The 18,539-nt window shown below is 54.5% G+C and overlaps 2 protein-coding genes across 10 annotated transcripts in view; both read left to right on the top strand.

Moving 5' to 3' along the window:
* Positions 1–2,951, top strand: part of SPTBN2 (spectrin beta, non-erythrocytic 2) — a 36,614-nt gene extending 33,663 nt beyond the window's left edge. For 5 of the 6 annotated variants that reach the window (XM_051826461.3, XM_051826470.3, XM_051826469.3 and 2 more), the window contains 7 exons: positions 158–294; positions 385–460; positions 538–588; positions 766–986; positions 1,151–1,324; positions 1,803–1,845; positions 2,124–2,951. In XM_051826461.3, the coding sequence (XP_051682421.1) occupies positions 158–294; positions 385–460; positions 538–588; positions 766–986; positions 1,151–1,324; positions 1,803–1,845; positions 2,124–2,357 (936 nt within the window). In that variant the 3' untranslated portion in view covers positions 2,358–2,951. The remainder of the gene's footprint in view (positions 1–157; positions 295–384; positions 461–537; positions 589–765; positions 987–1,150; positions 1,325–1,802; positions 1,846–2,123) is intronic. The other variant, XM_089317533.1, reaches the window with a different exon arrangement.
* Positions 2,952–8,539: 5,588 nt separating this feature from the next.
* LARK (RNA-binding protein lark) lies at positions 8,540–18,128 on the top strand. 4 transcript variants are annotated; one of them, XR_016211465.1, is made up of 5 exons: positions 8,540–8,656; positions 9,220–9,643; positions 14,375–15,051; positions 16,639–16,860; positions 17,444–18,128. XR_016211465.1 is itself a non-coding variant. In XM_089301461.1 (4 exons), the coding sequence occupies exons 2-3, from the start codon at positions 9,232–9,234 to the stop codon at positions 15,040–15,042; spliced, it is 1,080 nt and encodes a 359-aa protein (XP_089157587.1). In that variant the 5' UTR covers positions 8,540–8,656; positions 9,220–9,231; the 3' UTR covers positions 15,043–15,051; positions 17,444–18,128.
* The last annotated feature ends 411 nt before the right edge of the window (positions 18,129–18,539 follow it).

Consider the following 18,539-nt stretch of genomic DNA (forward strand, 5'->3'; position numbering starts at 1 on the left):
GCCCCCCCCCCCCAGCCGTGAGCCGAGGGCGCCCCGTTAGGAGCCACCCGTCTCCCTGGGCCACACTAAAACGCCCCGCCTGCTTCCCTCTTCTCCACTGCCCCGTGGCGCTGGCCCGGGCCGAGACACGTCTCTGAAGTCAGGCGTTCCTTGACAGCTGGAGGAGCGAGAGAAGAAGAGGAAGCAGGAGGAGGAGGAACGGCGGAAGCGGCCCCCTGCCGCCGAGCACCCGACAGGTCTGCCCACCGAGAGCCTGGGGGACGGCCAGACGCCTGCCGACGCTGCCTGGGACCGGTGAGAGCTGGGACTCCCGGGAGAGGAGGCGGCGGCTGAGCCCGCGCAAACCGGAGACTGACGGTCAGGTGTCACCTTCGGCCTTTCCAGAGCTCAGCCGCAGCCGCCAGCACCCACACAGGCGCCCAGCGTGAACGGGGTCTGCACGGACGCCGAAGCCTCACAGGTAGCCCCCGCGGCCTCCGTGTGCCCCGTTGGCGCCCCGGCCCCAGGCACACTGCTCACGGCCCCTTGTCCTCGCAGCCCCTGTTGGCACAGCAGAGACTGGAGCCGGGCAGCTTCCCGGTAGGCCCTGTGAGTGTCCCTGGAGGTGCGGGTGTTGCCGACGGGGAGATGCAGCGACAGAGGGGGCCGTGCGAGGCCTGGGAGGGGAGCGGGCAGAGGCCGAGGGGGGAATGGCTCTAGGCGGTCGCGCGGGGCCAGGCACCTCCCGCGGCGTCCTCCGAGGCTCACGCAGCTTTTCCCTCCCAGGGGGCTGGCGCGGGGGATGAAGTCAACGGGCTGCAGGGAGAGCAGCAGGCCCGGCCCCGCGGCCCGGCCGCGCCCACACTGCCCCAGAGCAGGTCGTCGGAGGCCGCGCAGGCGGCCACCCTGCCGGCTCGTGGCCCGGAGCTCTCGGCCCAGGAGCAGATGGAAGGCATGCTATGTCGCAAGCAGGAGATGGAGGCCTTCGGCAAGAAGGCGGCCAACAGGTACCACGCGGGGCCTCTCGGGGTGTCCTCTGGGGGAGAGGCAGGGCTGAGGACCGGACGGGGCCTGGAGACGGCGGGTGGAGCCAGAAACTCGAGGATGCCCAAGGGAGCCCCAGGGGACGGGCCGCACCGAGTCCTCGCGGGGTTCGCCGTGTGCCTCCCAGGTCCTGGCAGAACGTGTACTGTGTCCTGCGGCGCGGGAGCCTGGGCTTCTACAAGGACGCGAAGGCGGCCGGTGCGGGAGTGCCGTACCATGGGGAAGTGCCCGTCAGCCTGGCCAGGGCCCAGGGCAGCGTGGCCTTTGACTACCGGAAGCGCAAGCATGTCTTCAAGCTGGGGTAGGGCAGGGGCTGGCGTTCCGGGGATGGACGGGGAAGTCGGGAGGGACGCCAGGTGGACCGTGGGCTCGGCCCAGCCAGGGGTGCCGACACCAGCCGGGCACGGGGCGGGGCCATGGGGCGGGGCGGGCAGCAGCTCTGCCTGCGTCCTACAGTGAGGGGGGCAGGGGAAGTAGGATTGAGGCTGAGAAGTCCTCCAGGGCAGGGTCCTGGCACGCCCCTGCCTCCCACCCCGGCCTGCCCCTGCCTGCCGGCAAGTGGCCAAGCAGGCGGCGAGGCCTGGGATGAAGTGAGCTCACCCAGGCCGTCTGCAGCCAATCGGAAAGGACTCGCTTCTGCACAGTTGCTTCCTGGGAATCTGAGGAATGTGCGAAGCGTGTCTGATCTGGCTCTGAGGGCTCCCGGCCTGGCTGCGGGCCGTAGCTGAACCCTCACCAGCACTGCACTCAGCTCTGCCCTGTGGCTTCTCTCCCAACAGCTTACAGGATGGAAAAGAGTATTTATTCCAGGCCAAGGATGAGGTGAGCTGCCCCTCCTCGCCCCCTCTCCCCGTCTCCCCGGGCCCGTCTCCCGGGGCGCTTCCTTTCCTTGCCTCTCTCTGTCTTGGGCTGCGTGCCCCGTGCAGCCCAACAGCCCACGGTGTGCCAGCTGGGCAGCCGTGACGGTCGCACCCAAGCACGCTCCCCGTGTGCCAGGGGTCAAACCGGCGTTCTTCCTTCCCCTCCTCCTCCCTTGACCCTGCCTGCTGCCCCCGCGCCGTGTCCGTGGAGCTGACCCGTTGCCTGTGCGTCCCCTGCAGGCGGAGATGAGCTCGTGGCTGCGCGTGGTGAACGCGGCCATTGCCGCCGCCTCCTCGGCCTCTGGAGAGCCGGAGGAGCCAGCAGCGCCCAGCGGCACTCGAGGCATGACCCGGGCCATGACCATGCCCCCCGTGTCCCCGGCCGGGGCCGAGGGGCCCGTCGTGCTGCGCGGCAAGGATGGCCGAGAACGAGAGCGAGAGAAGCGTTTCAGCTTCTTCAAGAAGAACAAGTAGCTGAGGGCAGGCGAGATCCCGCCAGGCCAGCTCCCCTCCGCGTTCAGGAAACTGCCAGGACTGTCGACAGGGACCGCCCTCTCGTCAGGACAACTGCCTGCTGCTAGGGTTCGTTGCCAAGGCCAGCCCACCACCAGGGACTGTCACTTGGGACAAGCCCGTGTTCCCAGGAGCAGCCCTCTTCCGCTGTTTGACTCCAGACTGGTGGTGGGACCCAGGCAGCCCCCAATCCTCCCTCCCACTCGCCCCTCTTCCCTCCGGCCCCACCTTATGCCTCCACCCCCGCTGCCATGCGGATGACATAGGCCACGGGGCAGGGGGCCGTGCGCCCCGGCCTCGCCACCCTTCTCCCACCACAGCTCCGGCAAGCCATCCGCCACCCAGCTCCCTGCCCCTGGGGACCGGCCAGGACCCTCCCAGAGCTGAAGCAGGACCTGGGGGCGGGAGTGCCAGGTGACAGAGCCAGGGGAGTCCAGGTGCGCCCCTCCCCGCCCCTCCCCCTCGGACTCGAGTGGCCACTCCGTGTCTGGCTGCTGTCAGTGGCCTGCAGCCTTGAGTCTGGCCGAGGAGGGGATTAAACAGCTCAGCCGCTTCCACTGCTTCCGGGTGTCTTTGCTTTCCTGACCGCAGCCCCTCTGCCCGGCCCAGGCCCCTCCGTGTGGCCCCGGCTCCTGTGTGCCGGCTCTGCCCGGCCCAGGCCCCTCCGTGTGGCCCCGGCTCCTGTGTGCCGGCTCTGCCCGGCCCAGGCCCCTCGCTGTGGCCCCGGCTCCTGTGTGCCGGCTCTGCCCGGCCCAGGCCCCTCCGTGTGGCCCCGGCTCCTGTGTGCCGGCTCTGCCCGGCCCAGGCCCCTCCGTGTGGCCCCGGCTCCTGTGTGCCAGCTCTGCCCGGCCCAGGCCCTCCGTGTGGCCCCGGCTCCTGTGTGCCAGCTCTGCCCGGCCCAGGCCCTCCGTGTGGCCCCGGGCTCCTGTGTGCCGGCTCTGCCCGGCCCAGGCCCCTCCGTGTGGCCCCGGCTCCTGTGTGCCAGCTCTGCCCGGCCCAGGCCCTCCGTGTGGCCCCGGGCTCCTGTGTGCCAGCTCTGCCCGGCCCAGGCCCCTCGCTGTGGCCCCGGCTCCTGTGTGCCGGCTCTGCCCGGCCCAGGCCCCTCCGTGTGGCCCCGGCTCCTGTGTGCCGGCTCTGCCCGGCCCCAGACTCCAAGCGCCTGTTATTGCGAGAGTCTCCCTGCCTCGGTCTCACCTCCCCACTGTAACGACCTCCCATTTGCTGGGGTGACCAGTGCCAAATCCTCCTTTAAAGCCGTTCACCCCGGGATGGACGAAGCTCAGCAGCGGGGTTCACGGTGGAAGGCAGCAGCTGCTCTCACTCAGGCTTCTCTGGACCCCAGCAGGGAGCGGTCAGCTGGTCAGCTCGTGGACCCACTTCCTGTCTCCTCCCGGACAGACTGGAGGGAGCGGGGTCACGCAGGGATGAGAGAGGGGGCAGGGGCCCAACCCACTGACCGGCGGAAGCCATGAGGTGCACCCGAAGTGTGTAAATAGGAGTGTTCTCCCAAAAGATCACGGAAAAATGTGTAATATGAAAAACTGATACATGAATTTCCAAATTTTTGCAGCAAAATAAATTTATCATTTACTTCCATCTCCCCGGAGCTTTCTGCAGTGCCCTTGGGCGCACGGTCACATACAGGTTCTAGACCGAGGGGCGGGAAGCCCCTCCCCTTCCGCGGACTTGGCGCCTGGGGGTTCCTGGGCGACCTGAACCACGCCTTGGTGGTCACCTTCAGGAAAACTTTGTCTTTGCCTCGTTTTCCCTGCGCAGACGGCCATCTGTGCAGGAAAACACGTTGAGCATGACTGGCCAACGGCCCCGATTACCCTCCGCCCTGACAAAGAGCCGCCACGCCGGCCCAGGACTGGCACAGCACGGCCCAGACGGCTCCACACATGAGCTCTGGCGCCCTGGCTTCCATGTCCCACTGTAAGTGGGGGTGATACACTGGAAGAGTGTGCCGTGGGGCCAAAGGGAACCACAGGTTGGCACTGCAGATGCCTGTCTTGTCTGCAAGAGCGCGCGTGGGGCGTGTCAGGAATCCGGGTGTCCGTACTCCACGGGGGCAAGACGGGGCGGGGGGGGGGGAGGGTGAAGCCATAATTGGACGTTTCAGGAGAAAACGTGCCTGGGGCAGAGATGCCACTGAGTGGTGATTTTAGTGGTGCAGGTAGGACCGCCTGCTGCTGCTGCTGTGGTCTGAGCACCACCTGCATACACGGGCAGCTGGAGCCACGGCGGGATTCCGTGAGGACAGGGCGTCCGAGAGGATTCGCCTAGGAGCGGGGAGTGAGTCTGGGGAGACAGCGTCAGCTGTGGGTAGAAGACAGAAGTCTTCCACCAGGAGAGATGGGAGGCGGCGCGGAGCGGTGAGGGCCGGAAGGGCACCGAGTGTAAGGACGCGGGCGGTGACGACCTTGTACTGCCTGTCACCCTGCAGGGGGACTCTCCACCTGCCGGGCGGTGCGGCAGCCGCGGGCCACGTGTGGCCACTGAGCACTTGCCAAGGGGCCAGGCCAAACTGATGTGCTACAAGGAGAACATAAGCAGATTTTGAGAAGTTCAGAGGAAAAAAGAACTTTAAAATCTTAGTTTTTATACTGATTTATATGTCAAAGCAACATTATTAAAGTGAATTTCTTATTTATTTATTTATTTGACAGAGTTAGACAGTGAGAGGGACAGAGAAAGGTCTTCCTTCCGTTGGTTCACCCCCCAAATGGCCGCCATGGCCGGCGCTGCGCCGATCCGAAGGCAGGAGCCAGGTGCTTCTCCTGGTCTCCCATGGGGTGCAGGGCCCAAGCACTTGGGCCATCCTCCACTGCACTCCTGGGCCACAGCAGAGAGCTGGCCTGGAAGAGGGGCAACCGGGACTAGAACCTGGCGCCCACATGGGATGCTGGCGCCACAGGCGGAGGATTAACCGAGTGAGCCACGGCGCTGGCCCCAATTTTTGTTTTACTTTTTGAATGCACGTCCTGGAAAATTTTAAATAACATATGAGGCGTCTTCAACAAGTTCACGGAAAGCACATACTATGAAAAAATTGTGCATAGATTTTCCCATTTTTTTGGTAGCAGGATAAAATTGTCTTTTAATCTTTCCACAAGCTTTCTGAGGTCCCCTCATGGGTGGCTTCTGTTTCTGTTGGACAGTAGTGGGTTACAGGCCTAAAAGCGGCAAGATCTGTAACGCTAGTGGAAGAAGACGCAGACTGTCCCGTGGCCCCCGAGGAGTCGGAGGACACCAACCACCAGAAGATCAACTGCATTTAAAAAGGATTTCCGCTCAGTGAAAACAACAAAGTTAACTGGGGGGTGAGGAAGAGATTAGAAGCCAATAGGAGCTCAATACCTAGAAAGTACAGGGAAGTCCTAAAGGCAACAAAAGGAGACTTCACCCTGGAAAGGATAAACGGGAAGTCTGCAAGAGCAACCCCCCCTCAAAAAAAAAAAAAAAAAAAACAAGAGCGAGAGGAGAGGCTCAGGGCTGAGCTTGTGGGGCCCTGGTTAAGCCTCCGCCTGCTAGCTGGCATCCGTCCCAAAGCACGGGTTCGAGTCTCAGCTGTTCTGCTTCCAATCCAGCGTCGTCCTAAGACTGCTGGGAAGGCAGTGGAGACTAGCCAAGTACCACGCATGGGGGAGACCTGGATGGAGTCCCTGCCTCCTGCTTTCAACCTGGCCGAGCCCTGGCTGTTTGTGGCCGTTTGGGAAGTCAACCAATGGATGGAAGATCTTTCTATTATTCTGCCTTTCAAATAAACAACTTTTTAAGAGATGCTTAAAGTCATTCATAACCAGATGGGTAGGTTAAAGCAACAGTGAAGTATCCCTTTGTGCCCAGTAGACGAGCAAACAAAACCAGGTAACGCCAAAGCTTGGCCCCTCGTCTGCGGCAGGTGGGGGCAGCCGGCACAGCTGTCTCCAGAGGACAACACCATGGAGACCCAGTGACCAGCAACCTAGCCATGTCACCCTGGGCCCATGTCCACCCAAATTTTCAGAATTAGGGCACACATATAAGGATGTTAACTTCAACTCTGTTCATAATTTTAGTGACGGGGAATTAGTCTCCTATACCCAGAGACAGCTACGTAAGCTCTGTAGGCGCCCCCCATGGAGTTAGATGGCACATAGCACTTAGTGAAAAGAGTAGGAAGCAATGAACTACACAACACAGCACTGCACATTTACATAATTTATACAAATGCACAACACGCAGGCCTTATTTAGGGACAGATGAGAAGAAACCAACTGTAGGGGCCAGCTTTGTGGCACAGTGGGTTCCTGTCCCGGCTGATGCACCCGGGAAGGCAGTGGAGGACGGGCCAAGTGCTTGGGCCCTGCACCCACGTGGGGGACCTGGAAGCAGCTCTGGCTTCAGCTTGGCCTGGCAATGGCTGGTGCAGCCATTTGGGGAGTGAACCAGCACGTGGAAGATCTCCCTTCCCCTCCCCTCCCCTCCTCTGCCCTCTCTCCCTCTCTCTAACTCTGCCTTTCAAATAAATAAATCATTAAAAGGAGGAGGAGGTGAAACCAACAGTAAAGAGACATTCGTGAGCCGGCGCCGTGGCTCAATAGGCTAATCCTCCACCTTGCGGCGCCGGCACACCGGGTTCTAGTCCCGGTTGGGGCGCCGGATTCTGTCCCGGTTGCCCCTCTTCCAGGCCAGCTCTCTGCTATGGCCAGGGAGTGCAGTGGAGGATGGCCCAGGTGCTTGGGCCCTGCACCCCATGGGAGACCAGGAAAAGCACCTGGCTCCTGGCTCCTGCCAGGATCAGCGCGGTGCGCCGGCTGCAGCGGCGGCCATTGGAGGGTGAACCAGCGGCAAAGGAAGACCTTTCTCTCTCTGTCTCTCTCTCTCACTGTCCACTCTGCCTGTCAAAAAAAAAAAAAAAAAAAAAAAAGAGACATTCGTGACAACCTAGGGGAACTCTGAGCACAAAAATTCAATGACATTAGCACCGGTATTTTAAATTAGACGTGGAGTACTCCAGGTGAAATGACAGGGCTGAGATTTGCTTTAAATACTTGAGCAAAAAAAGGAAAGGCTGATAAACCACTCGGCAACACGTGACGTCAGACACTCGTTAGGGCTGGGGAGGGCCCGCGGCAGTGCAGGGCCCGCAGCACCCGTCGTGCCTTTCTGGAAAGTTCCACAATCAATTTTTTTTTTTAAGAATAGGAAAAACGTGCATCAAAAAGAACACAAGACAGTTCCACGATCAACTCATGGGAAAGCCCGCCTGCGAGGGAGGGGAACGGCGGTCAAGGGCCGGGACCAGAGCCGGGAGGCAGGCGAGGGCAGGGAGGGGGTGCAGTAGCCCGCACTGCCCCATCTGGGGGGCGAACCTGCGGAGGGAGGACCCCTCTCTAGCCCTCGCGCTCTCTGCCTCTTTTCTGTGTAACTCTTTCAATTCAATAAAATCTTTAAAAGAAAAGGAGAAACCCGCAGGCAGGCCTTGTGCTGCGCTGGGGTGAGGGTAATTCATCTAGAAGCTTCGCCCCGCCACCGGGCGGTGTCTCGGACACGGCGGGGCCGTGCGGGCCGGAAAGCTGGCGGGCAGCCGCGTGGCCGCGGAAGCCCCGTCCACCCCCAGACAAGCGGACTCTGGGCCCCGGCCCAGCCGGCCAAGCGTCCCTGTGGGACGGAGCGGACACAGGCCGGGCTCACACTCCGCCACAGGCCGAGGGCCCCCGCCCTGCCGCAGCCGCCTGCCCGCTCCCCGGCGCTCCCCACAGCACCTCTGCACGTCCTGCTACCAGGCGGGGCGAGGTCCGCCGGGGAAGCGCAGGCCACGCCGCTCCGGGGCAGCCCGCGTGAGCGAACCCTTTGTCACCAGCCTCCCCCGCCCCGGCCGCCCAATAGCACGTTCCATTGTGAGGCTCCGCGACTCCCCCGAGCGGCCGACTCCACCCAGGCGGTGGTTGCGTCCCGAGCCCTTCTGACGCGTGATTGCCAGCCCTCTCCCAGAATGGTGATTGGCTGGCTGCGGCCAGGGGCGGGCTGACCTCCGCTCCGCAGCAGCGTCAGCCGCTGGCCCCGCCCCAGCACGGGGCGGTCGTTTGTCTGAGGCCGCGGGATTGGCCGCCCGGCTCCCGCGAGGCGCAGGGGAGGGCGGCAGCGCGCACTCGCGCGTGCGTGAGCTGGCGCGCGAGAAAGGGCCCGGTCGCGCCGAGGCTCGAGCGGCCGTCGCCATTTTGTAAGGTTCTCTCTGACGCGGGAGCCGCCGCCACCGCCGCCGCCACCCGGAGGTACGAGGGGGGCCTGTGGGCGTGTGGGGAGCCTGCGGCCGGGCCGGGCCCTCGCGGACGGGGATGGGTCCGGGTTTGAGGTCCTCGTCCTGCGGCGGCAGGGCCGGGGAGACAACGGGAGGAGGCGGGGCCGCGGGCCGGAGGGGCGGGGCGGGGGTCGGGCGAGCCTTTGTTGGGGTGAAGGAGCCCGGGAGCGGGTCCCGGCCGGGAGCCGAGGGCGCCCCGTATTCGCGGAGACCGTGGAAGGCGGGCCCCGCGGAGGAGAGGCGCCGGGTTTGCCTCCACACCGCCACCGGGACCCCGGGAAGCCTCTGGCCTTCCGCTCGGACGTTCCCTGTTCCTGCTGCGTGGAGACGCGGCCCCGCCGCCCCTCTTCCTCGGCGCGCCTCGTTCCGCGAGGCGGGCGGGCTGCGCGGCGCACGCCGACCCCGACGTCCTTTGGCGCGGCGCGCGCTGCTCCCTCCTCCCCGGAGGGGACTCCGTGGGACGGTCTTGAGGGCACCCGCCACTTCGTGGGGTTAAACTGCGCGGCGCTCCCCACCCCGGCCCTGTCTCCCTGCCAGGCTCTCGTCACGATGGTGAAGCTGTTCATCGGAAACCTGCCCCGGGAGGCCACCGAGCAGGAGATCCGCTCGCTGTTCGAGCAGTACGGGAAGGTGCTGGAATGCGACATCATCAAGAACTACGGCTTCGTGCACATCGAGGACAAGACGGCGGCCGAGGATGCCATCCGCAACCTGCACCACTACAAGCTCCACGGCGTGAACATCAACGTGGAAGCCAGCAAGAACAAGAGCAAGGCTTCAACCAAGCTGCACGTGGGCAACATCAGCCCCACGTGCACCAACCAGGAGCTGCGGGCCAAGTTTGAGGAGTACGGGCCTGTCATCGAGTGTGACATCGTGAAGGATTATGCCTTCGTGCACATGGAGCGGGCGGAGGACGCGGTGGAGGCCATCAGGGGCCTTGATAACACAGAGTTCCAAGGTGAACACCCTGGGGCCTGGCTAGCGAGCTGAGTGGGGTCTAGCTCAGACAGGCAGGTCCGGCCGTGGGGGGGGGGGCGGGGGCTTCAATTCTGTGTTAATGGAAATAATGGATTGTTTATTGCTTGTAAACATTATTTGCCGTTGAGGAATCAAATACTTCCTCTTTCTGAGTTTGCTAAGAGGTTCCTTAACTAGACAGCATCAGAAATTACGTTATCCTATGGCTTCATTGATTGAGTGCTGTCGGAAGCTTAGAGGATGACGGCTTACCTGTTTCCCTTACGACCAGGAAGTCTCATTGTTCGAGGGTTAAATGCTTAGGATTTATACTCTTCATGGCCTGCGGTGATGGGTGGCCATGGGAAAGAGGAAAAGGAGAGTAGCCCTGTATTATACATCTGGGTGGTGAATCTGAATTGAGCGGGTGGGGAGATCTTTGAGGTGCCCACATTTGTTCAATCTGTGGACTGCAGACAGAGCCAGGAGCATGCCATGGTGGTTCTCCACGTGCCATTGCCCTGAAGGGGAAGAAAGGCAGTCTCAGAAAATGCCAGGTGTCGTGAGGACGATGGCCCTGCTGATGCGGAGATTCCAGTCGGGGCATCACAGCGAATACGGCATTGTTTATGCCGGTAGTAGGGAAGTAGAGGTACGTGTGGTGGTGTTAATACCAGACGAGGGTGTCTGAAGACTGGAGAACCATGCTAATTAGGCAGCCTCTAGCCACATGTGCCTAGGTAAGCAATTAAGGGTCCTCCGCTAAGCCTCGAAAACAGAATGGGAGAAAGAGGAAAGGAAAAACTGACCAGAAAAAGGTAAGAAAGTTTGGAGCACCATTAGGTGTCCCTAGCTTCAGCCGGTTACTCCCCACGCTGCTTAGCTGCTTGGCCTTTAGGTGCTCCTTAAAGCAAAGGTGGGGAACCTTTTAGGGCCAAAGGCCGTTTGGATATTTACAGCATCATTCACAAGCCATACAAAATTACCAGCTTAAAAATTAGCCTGCCGGAGATCAATTGAATTTTGAGTCCTGCCTGTGGTTGCCTTGGCAGGGCCAGACCAAATGATTTTGCAGGCGATGTTCCCCACACAGGGCAAAAGTTTCAGGTGCCTGCTACTTGACATCGGACGAGAGTTTCACCTCGCTGTCCTTCGTTCTCTCCATTTGCAAAGTAGTGTTGCTGACTCCTGCCATACCTGCCCCACAGGACGGTAGTGAGGCTGGCGTGAGGTAATAGATTGGAAAGTGTTTTCACAGCAAAGGCACTGTGGTGAAAGGTGCATGGCTGCAGCCATGTTTCTAAGTATGTTCAGAAAGTTATTTAAGCTTTATTTACATGTCGTGGGTTTTTTATATAAAATGAGCAAAAACTCTGCAGATACTACATGCCCTTACCTTTTTAATATGCAATTGAATAAAAGGAAAGAGATAAAAATATGTATAAGGGAAATCAGCTAATTGGAGATCTGGCTTAGGGTGAGTGTGTGTTTTAATACTCTTATAAAGCAGGTGTGATTAAGATGTGGATATCAGTAATGCAGTGGATCCATGAGGTTTTTTAAAATGTCATCTCATTGGGAAGTGGATGGATTGAAAAAGAAAAGTTTAGTTTATTTAGTTTTCATGTTCTTTCCTTGGCTCCTCTGGAGGGAGCATTCTACTCTGAGTTTTACATACAGACATTTGTATAACCACCTCTGGTTTGGTTTTGTTTTTTCCCCCAGATGACAAGAGAATGCTTAGTGTTGGGTAGTAAGGTTCAGTTTTACAGAACTCTAAATGCCAGTTTGACAGATTTAAAGCCATTTCAGTCATCTAATGAGGAGTGACCTCTTGAAAGTGCCACTTGGGTCTTTTGAGCCATTATTTATATTTACAGCCACTGTTTCGGCTTCTGCGTAGTGTGACTTCTGAGAGCAAGCAGCAGAGAAGGGAACTGCTATCTCGTTAGCACTCACTTTGCCTAGAAGACCCTGAAGTTCTCAAGCACTCCAGTCAGGCAGCTGCATTGAGAGTCAGATTTCCTGTGTCTCGTTTTGTCTCTCATATTTGTAAACAAGCATGAAGCCAGAGTGCTGTGTACTGTGGCAGCCATAGCATAGCGTCCCTGCTCTTCTCTGGAATCCGGCACATGACAGGAGCTCAGAAATCAGGACCCCAAGTTTTCCACATGTCAACATCTTAATACTCTTCTCCGTTTAGTTTTTTAAAGAAATACTTCTGTTGGGCTGGTTTTGGAAAATGGTGGTAGCAGATTTTAGTACCCTTTGGAGATCTGAGTCTTTAAGCTTGTGGCCTGTCCAAGTGTAGTAACTCTCTCTGCTCTATTGCTAATGGTAATAGAGAATTGCAGGCTATTTTAATTATTTATAAGACCTTTGCTTAAAAGCCTAGTTATAGCCTTTGGAAAGACTTTAAAAAAAGAAAAAGTCTTTTCTATTACAGATCTTTCAGTTCTAGGTGAAAATTTTTACTAGCATCCTTTTCACAACTACAGAAGTGGATTTTGCCACAGATGTTTACAGACTTAATAATAACCACCTTTGAAAATAAGAAAAGTAGAAATGAAGATTGGCGGTAGTAAGAGAAACATCAATGTAAAATCATAAAAATAGAGTACAAGTTTAATTTTCTTCCCTTAAAAGTGTTACTGCTGGGTCTGTGGATTGGCTGTGTTTCAGAATTGGCGTAGTTCTCTAACTTCAGAATTAGAACAGTTTGTGTCTCACGCAGCCTATAATGTTACCATGCAAGTTTGAAAGCCAAGTAACTTGTAATCCTCTAAATTATAGGAAACTTAACGTTTGAGGTATAAATTAGGGCCAAAACACCCTTAATAATGTCTAAGAATTATGATGGGAGTTTTTACATCTGAAAACAGTGGGGTGTTTAAAATGATGCTTCACTGAATTATTGCCATTTGTATTCTGTCACTGCTGCTGATGGATGCTGCTTGTGTATTAGTTACTGGAGGTCAAAAGCCTGAGCATCTTTATTTTGTAAAATAATGGGCTCCAGGTTGGAGGTAGCCGGTACTAGAAACTGGGGTGATAGGAATCCTGGACACCCCCACAACTGAGTTTGACTGAGGTGATGCTACTCCACTAACCTCGCTCCCCTCCCGGGGTCAGTGCATGGTGCTGTTCTGGCTGCCATGCTGAACTGGGCTGTTCCCAACAGCATAGTGGAGCATGAGGCCTCCTGTCACATAGCTGCATCCAGGACAAGGTCTGTCAGAGAGAGCAACTTGTGATCGCAGAGGGGGACTCTGTTCAGAGCAGCCCTCCAGAGAGTGACAAGAAGCCTTTGTTCTCTACATCTGTACTAGCTGCCTTTTGGCTACAATTTGAAATACATTGACTTGCTCTCCAAAGACAGAGGCTGTTTGGGACTAAATTACTGCCAGAAATACTACTTTTCTTAAACTGCTTTTAAGAGACTGGATGCTGGCTGGCGGCACAGCTCACTAGGCTAATCCTCTGCCTGCAGTGCCGGCGGCACTGGTTCTGTCCCGGTTGCCCCTCTTCCAGTCCAGCTCTCTGCTGTGGCCCGGGAGTGCAGTGGAGAATGGCCTAAGTGCTTGGGCCCTGCACCCACATGGGAGACCAGGAGGAAGCACCTGGCTCCTGGCTTTGGATCGGCGCAGTGCGCCAGCCGTAGCGGCCATTTAGGAGGTGAACCAACTGAAGGAAGGTCTGTCTTTCACTGTCTGCTCTGCCTGTCAGAGAAAAGAGAGACTGGATGCTTTGATCAATGAGTCAGTGGGTTTGATGGTATACAAGCTGTGAGCAAAAATGGTTTCTCGTCTTAGCTATTCCTCGGTACTGGTCGTTTCCTGGAAGTACTGAGTATGGATGTGGGTTATTTTGTATGGGTGCCCAGAAGTCTTTAGGTTTATGCCACTTTTTTCTTCTAACAAGTAGATAATCCACTATACAGAATCATAAACTACATGGCAACACTGATCTTCTCATTACATGGAAACACATTGTCCTTAAGAAACCAGTACTGTTTTAAAATCTTGCTAATTTCTTATTGAGTGATCTTGGTCAAGTGGGTTTTTTTTCGCCACAGTAGGGATGGAGACATCCTTGTAGAGAAAATAGGAGTAGGGCTGAAATCAGGAGGATCTTACAGCGCCCAGAGGCACTGGAGATGAAGCAGATGAGGAGCCAAGTATGACCTATGTACTAACAGAGAGCCTTTTGGTGACACTGCAAAAATTGCTGGCGAAAACAAGATGGACAGAAGATTACTGTGGTTTTTAAGCTTCAGTAAATGCTCACGTCCTGTGGTTCTGAGTAAATCAAGAGAGGTGGGTAAGATGCCTTCCAAATCTAGCCGAACTGGTTGGTTGAATATTTGATTTGGAAGTACTGGCAGGTTTTGAATTTTTGGAATTAACAATAGTCTTAGCAGTGAGAAATGGAAACCTTTTGTTTCTGTGTTTGGAGGGAAAAGGGAAAATTGTGCAGCGAGAAACAGGAAGGAGTCTGGTCTCTGTGCAATCAGAGTATTGACAGGTCTCTGGGGACTTAAGTTTTCTGGCTCTCGTCTGTATTAAAATTTCAACTACATTTTGGAGAAGGGATTGCTTAAATTGTGGGGGTGGGAGAGGTTAAAAGGAGTGAGTGTATGTATGTGTATGTTAGGCCAACTAGTTCATTTTCATTTTGGGGAGGATAGTGAATGTCAGTGAAGTATAATAAATCTTATATTTGTTTCCTCAAGGCAAACGAATGCACGTGCAGTTGTCCACCAGCCGGCTTAGGACTGCGCCCGGGATGGGAGACCAGAGCGGCTGCTATCGGTGCGGGAAAGAGGGGCACTGGTCCAAAGAGTGCCCAGTAGACCGTACAGGCCGCGTGGCAGACTTCACTGAGCAGTACAATGAACAGTACGGAGCAGTGCGCACACCTTACACCATGGGTTATGGGGAATCCATGTATTACAACGACGCCTATGGAGCACTGGACTACTATAAGCGCTACCGAGTCCGCTCTTATGAGGCAGTAGCAGCAGCTGCCGCAGCTTCCGCATACAACTACGCAGAGCAAACCATGTCCCACCTGCCTCAAGTCCAGAGTACGGGTGTTACCAGTCACCTCAACTCCACTTCTGTCGACCCCTATGACAGACACCTACTGCAGAACTCTGGCGCTGCCGCCACCTCGGCTGCTATGGCTGCTGCCGCTGCCACCTCTTCCTCCTACTACGGAAGGGACAGAAGCCCACTGCGTCGTGCTGCAGCTGTGCTCCCCACAGTCGGAGAGGGCTACGGTTATGGGCCAGAGAGCGAGTTGTCTCAGGCTTCAGCAGCTGCACGGAATTCTCTGTATGACATGGCCCGGTATGAGCGGGAGCAGTATGTGGACCGAGCACGGTACTCAGCCTTTTAAAAACTGGAGGTGAGAGCTGGGTGGGTGTGGTTAAGAAATTCCATTTAGTTCCCCTGAATGAGACCCATACTTAGTAGAGGAGGCCAGGGCCATCTGCTGTTGGGCGGTGTTCTGTCCATGTTAGTCCTGTTTCCCACGCTTAGGCCAGAGGTTCATTTGGCCTACTCAGATTTTCATGTGTGACTCAACAAACTTGGTTTATTAGAATACTCTCATCAGTTGTAAGCAGACTTGGGGTACAGAAAAGCATTTAAGAAAGAATCATTTGTTGTGACCCTCTGATTCATCCCCAGGGTGGAAAACCTTTTTTTCTGCCAAGGGCCAGGTCAGTGTGAAAATTAGCCTGCTGTAGATGGATGGGACTGCAAGGCCCACCTGAGATTTCCTTGGCAGGGCCAGACCACATGATTCTGTGGGCCTTGTACTAGGCCATTCCTGATCTAGACAGTCAGCCTGATACTTTCTCCTTTTAAAAAGAAGGGAATTAAGCCTTCTAGAGGTAGATCCAAAACTCAAGCTCAGACCTGATTCCAAAACCCTGCACTCTGCACTGCAAGTCACTATGTGTTAGGCTCAGGTTCAGTAGTAATGATGCCACAGTGAGTATTACAACATTAGGCTTCTGGTTGACCGTAAAACCTTACCTTGGGCCATTAGCCTGTATTAAAAGGAAACTTTTGACAGTATGCAGAAGGCAGATAAAGGCCTGTGAATGTGGAATGTTTAGTTGCCTGGAAGCTGCATGTTCTGCCCGTGCAGTCCTTTTCCTGCTAGCAATGCAAGCACCTTGCTCTACTCAGTCACTGAAACCCTTAGCTGCGAGTAGCCTGTGATGCCCATCGTTGAGAGCCTGGTACTTCCCATTCTCCTAGCAGTTTGTTTTTAAGAAACATTTAAGGAATTCAACTGGTAAATTTTCTGTGTATAAAAATCCCATAGGTGGCGACTCAAAATTTAATGTCTCCTACTTTAGGAAATGTGTACCGAAAGTGTTAGAAATGGCAGTAATAATTAGGAATATCTAGAGATCAATAAATCTTTTCTTCCAAGTGGAAATGGTATCATGAGAATCTTATATTCTGACATTTTCCCTGTACCTTGAACATCACTTGAATTAAGAGTCCTAGTAGCAAAGTTCAACTGAGTTACCGTAGGGTTTCCAGTGTTCCTAACTGGTGTTATGTATGGAAGATGACAAAGCTATAGGAATTTGGTCTTTGTGTGAAGTAAGAAGTAAATACGGCATGAAGCTGTGATAATGTATATCCTGGATGGCCAAGTATAGCAAGACTTGGATCTCCTGAGGCCGTTGTGTAGCAGTATATGTTCATATATGATGTGGGTAGTCTCCCAGCCTGTAGCGTTTTTACAATTGAATTATCATGAGGTGGAAAACACCTCTGAGGAAAGATGGTGTCAGTCTGCCAGATAACTTCTATTTCTCTCAAATATGTTTCAGAGTTAATTCTTTAAGTATGTTTTGGTCTTTAAAGGGTATGGCTGGGCATTTGAAAAGTAAATTTTGACTGACTGCGAGCAGTGATTGTTCAACTAACCTCTTTTTAGTGATGACTTTTAAAGAAACTTACCTTCCAGGTGTGAACCTCAGATGGACTGAATAACCCTGAGTTGGTTGCAGTCCCAGGAGCCTGATGTTAATGAGGCTGCCAGGATGAAATACTCCAGAACTGCTGGGGAGCCAAATTCGGGTCTCACCCTAGCAGAACTGATCCAAGAACGTCACAACTTTTGAAGTCGATTGGCACAGATCAAGACCAAGATTTGGCCCTTTGTCTGTAATAAGTAGAGGAACTTGGTGTGAGTTAACTTTTATTTTCCCCCCAGCCATTGGTGTCTGGAGTTCCCATCATCAGTGGAAGAATTAGAGAATTCTGGGAATGATTCCTCTTTTGATTTGGCAAGGGAGATTTGCTTGGTTAGGAGAACTACTAGAACTGTGGCTCTAACCTGACACCGTGACATGTAGATGTGTGCAATGACCACTTTGCTCCTCAACACCCTATTCTCAGCGACTGTCGTTTCTCAAAGTTTGTTTGCTATGAAACACGTTCAGAATAGTACAATTGGCCTTATTTGTGATCTCAGCATCTGCTTTCCTGAACCCCAAAATTAAACTGTTGTTTTGGATAATGTATGTATACCCTTTGTGGCACCGACATTAGCTCTGTCATAGAGGTCATCTTGCCTACAAGATGAGTAAGAAAATGAGAATGATGTATTTATCACTAACACAGCAGGCTTCCAGCTAGACTGCATCCTGTGCTAGGTGCAGATTCCTATGTGTATCTGTTAGTAGACTCCTAGGTAATTACATGGGATGTAAGTTTGATCCGGTCTGACTTCATTTTGTTTTGTTCTTTTTCTTCCCCCTGGAATACAGGACGGGACCAGGGCCCTTGTACTCGGACCCAAGCTGCTCTCCAGGCATTGTGTAAGCCTCTTGTGTTGTGCTCTCTTTCAGGTAGGATAATTGCGGACTGAACCCTCGGGCTGCGGTCATATATGAGAACTTGCTCCGCGCGGTCCCCTTTGCCGGGATGTTTCCATTGCTTCATGTTTCAGTAAACAAAGGAGTTTGTGACCAACTATGTTTTCTTTCTTAATTTAATTCTTCTAAGTTGACTTTTCTTTCCTCCTGATACTTGTCTCTGTAGCCTTTCACTCTGTTCCTTATATTCTCAGCCTCTGAGCAGCCCTAGGTAAGGAATATGCTGGCATCCCCTTTTTCCTGTGCAGTGGAGCCCTTCTTACCTGGCTTTCCCTAGGAGTTGAACCTTCTCCCTGCCTACCTCCAGCATCTCCTCTCCCTTTGAAATTACCACGTAGTGGCAAGCAGCCTTTATTCTTCTCTGTTAGCTCTGGACTCTAACACTGAAGCCTATCTTTCAGAATTGCTAGGACCACTGGGGGTTTTGTTGTTGGTTTTTTGTTTTTTTGTTTTTGTTTTTTTTTTTTCATGTCTGACCTGTGATCGTGGTACAGCATTAGCTGAAATTTAGCCTTGTTTTATTCCACTCCTCCCCCCTTTTTTTATTTTTTGACAAATAAACGTTTCTAACACTTAAGTGTCTTTGTGTTTGTGTGACTCATTTACCACTAGTATCTTCTGATTCTTTCCTAGTTGTGCTCAAGCTATAAAAGTCAAATGAGTGAGTCTTTGAAATTTAGTTGGAGGATTTAGTGAGGTGGGTAATACAGATTCAGTACTAGATAGTGAAGAGTTAGCTATAATCTTGAAACACATTCGTAGTCAGAGACCGCAGGCCCCCACAGGAACCCCTGCAGCACGCTGAGCCGGAAGACCCCAAAGACCTGTCGGGTTGACTCAATTTTACTTCAGAGCTTCCTGGGGTGATATAAATATGTCTCCTTTTTATAGATATTTTTTCCTTTTTTAATTTTGGAAATGTAGTTCATTTAAATTTGCTTCCAAGTTATTCAAAGAGATCTCTCTTCCCGAGATGGTGATATTCTGG

Source organism: Oryctolagus cuniculus, chromosome 1 (assembly GCF_051225735.1).
Source record: "Oryctolagus cuniculus isolate XC-2025 breed Fujian yellow rabbit chromosome 1, ASM5122573v1, whole genome shotgun sequence".
Taxonomy (NCBI): domain Eukaryota; kingdom Metazoa; phylum Chordata; class Mammalia; order Lagomorpha; family Leporidae; genus Oryctolagus; species Oryctolagus cuniculus.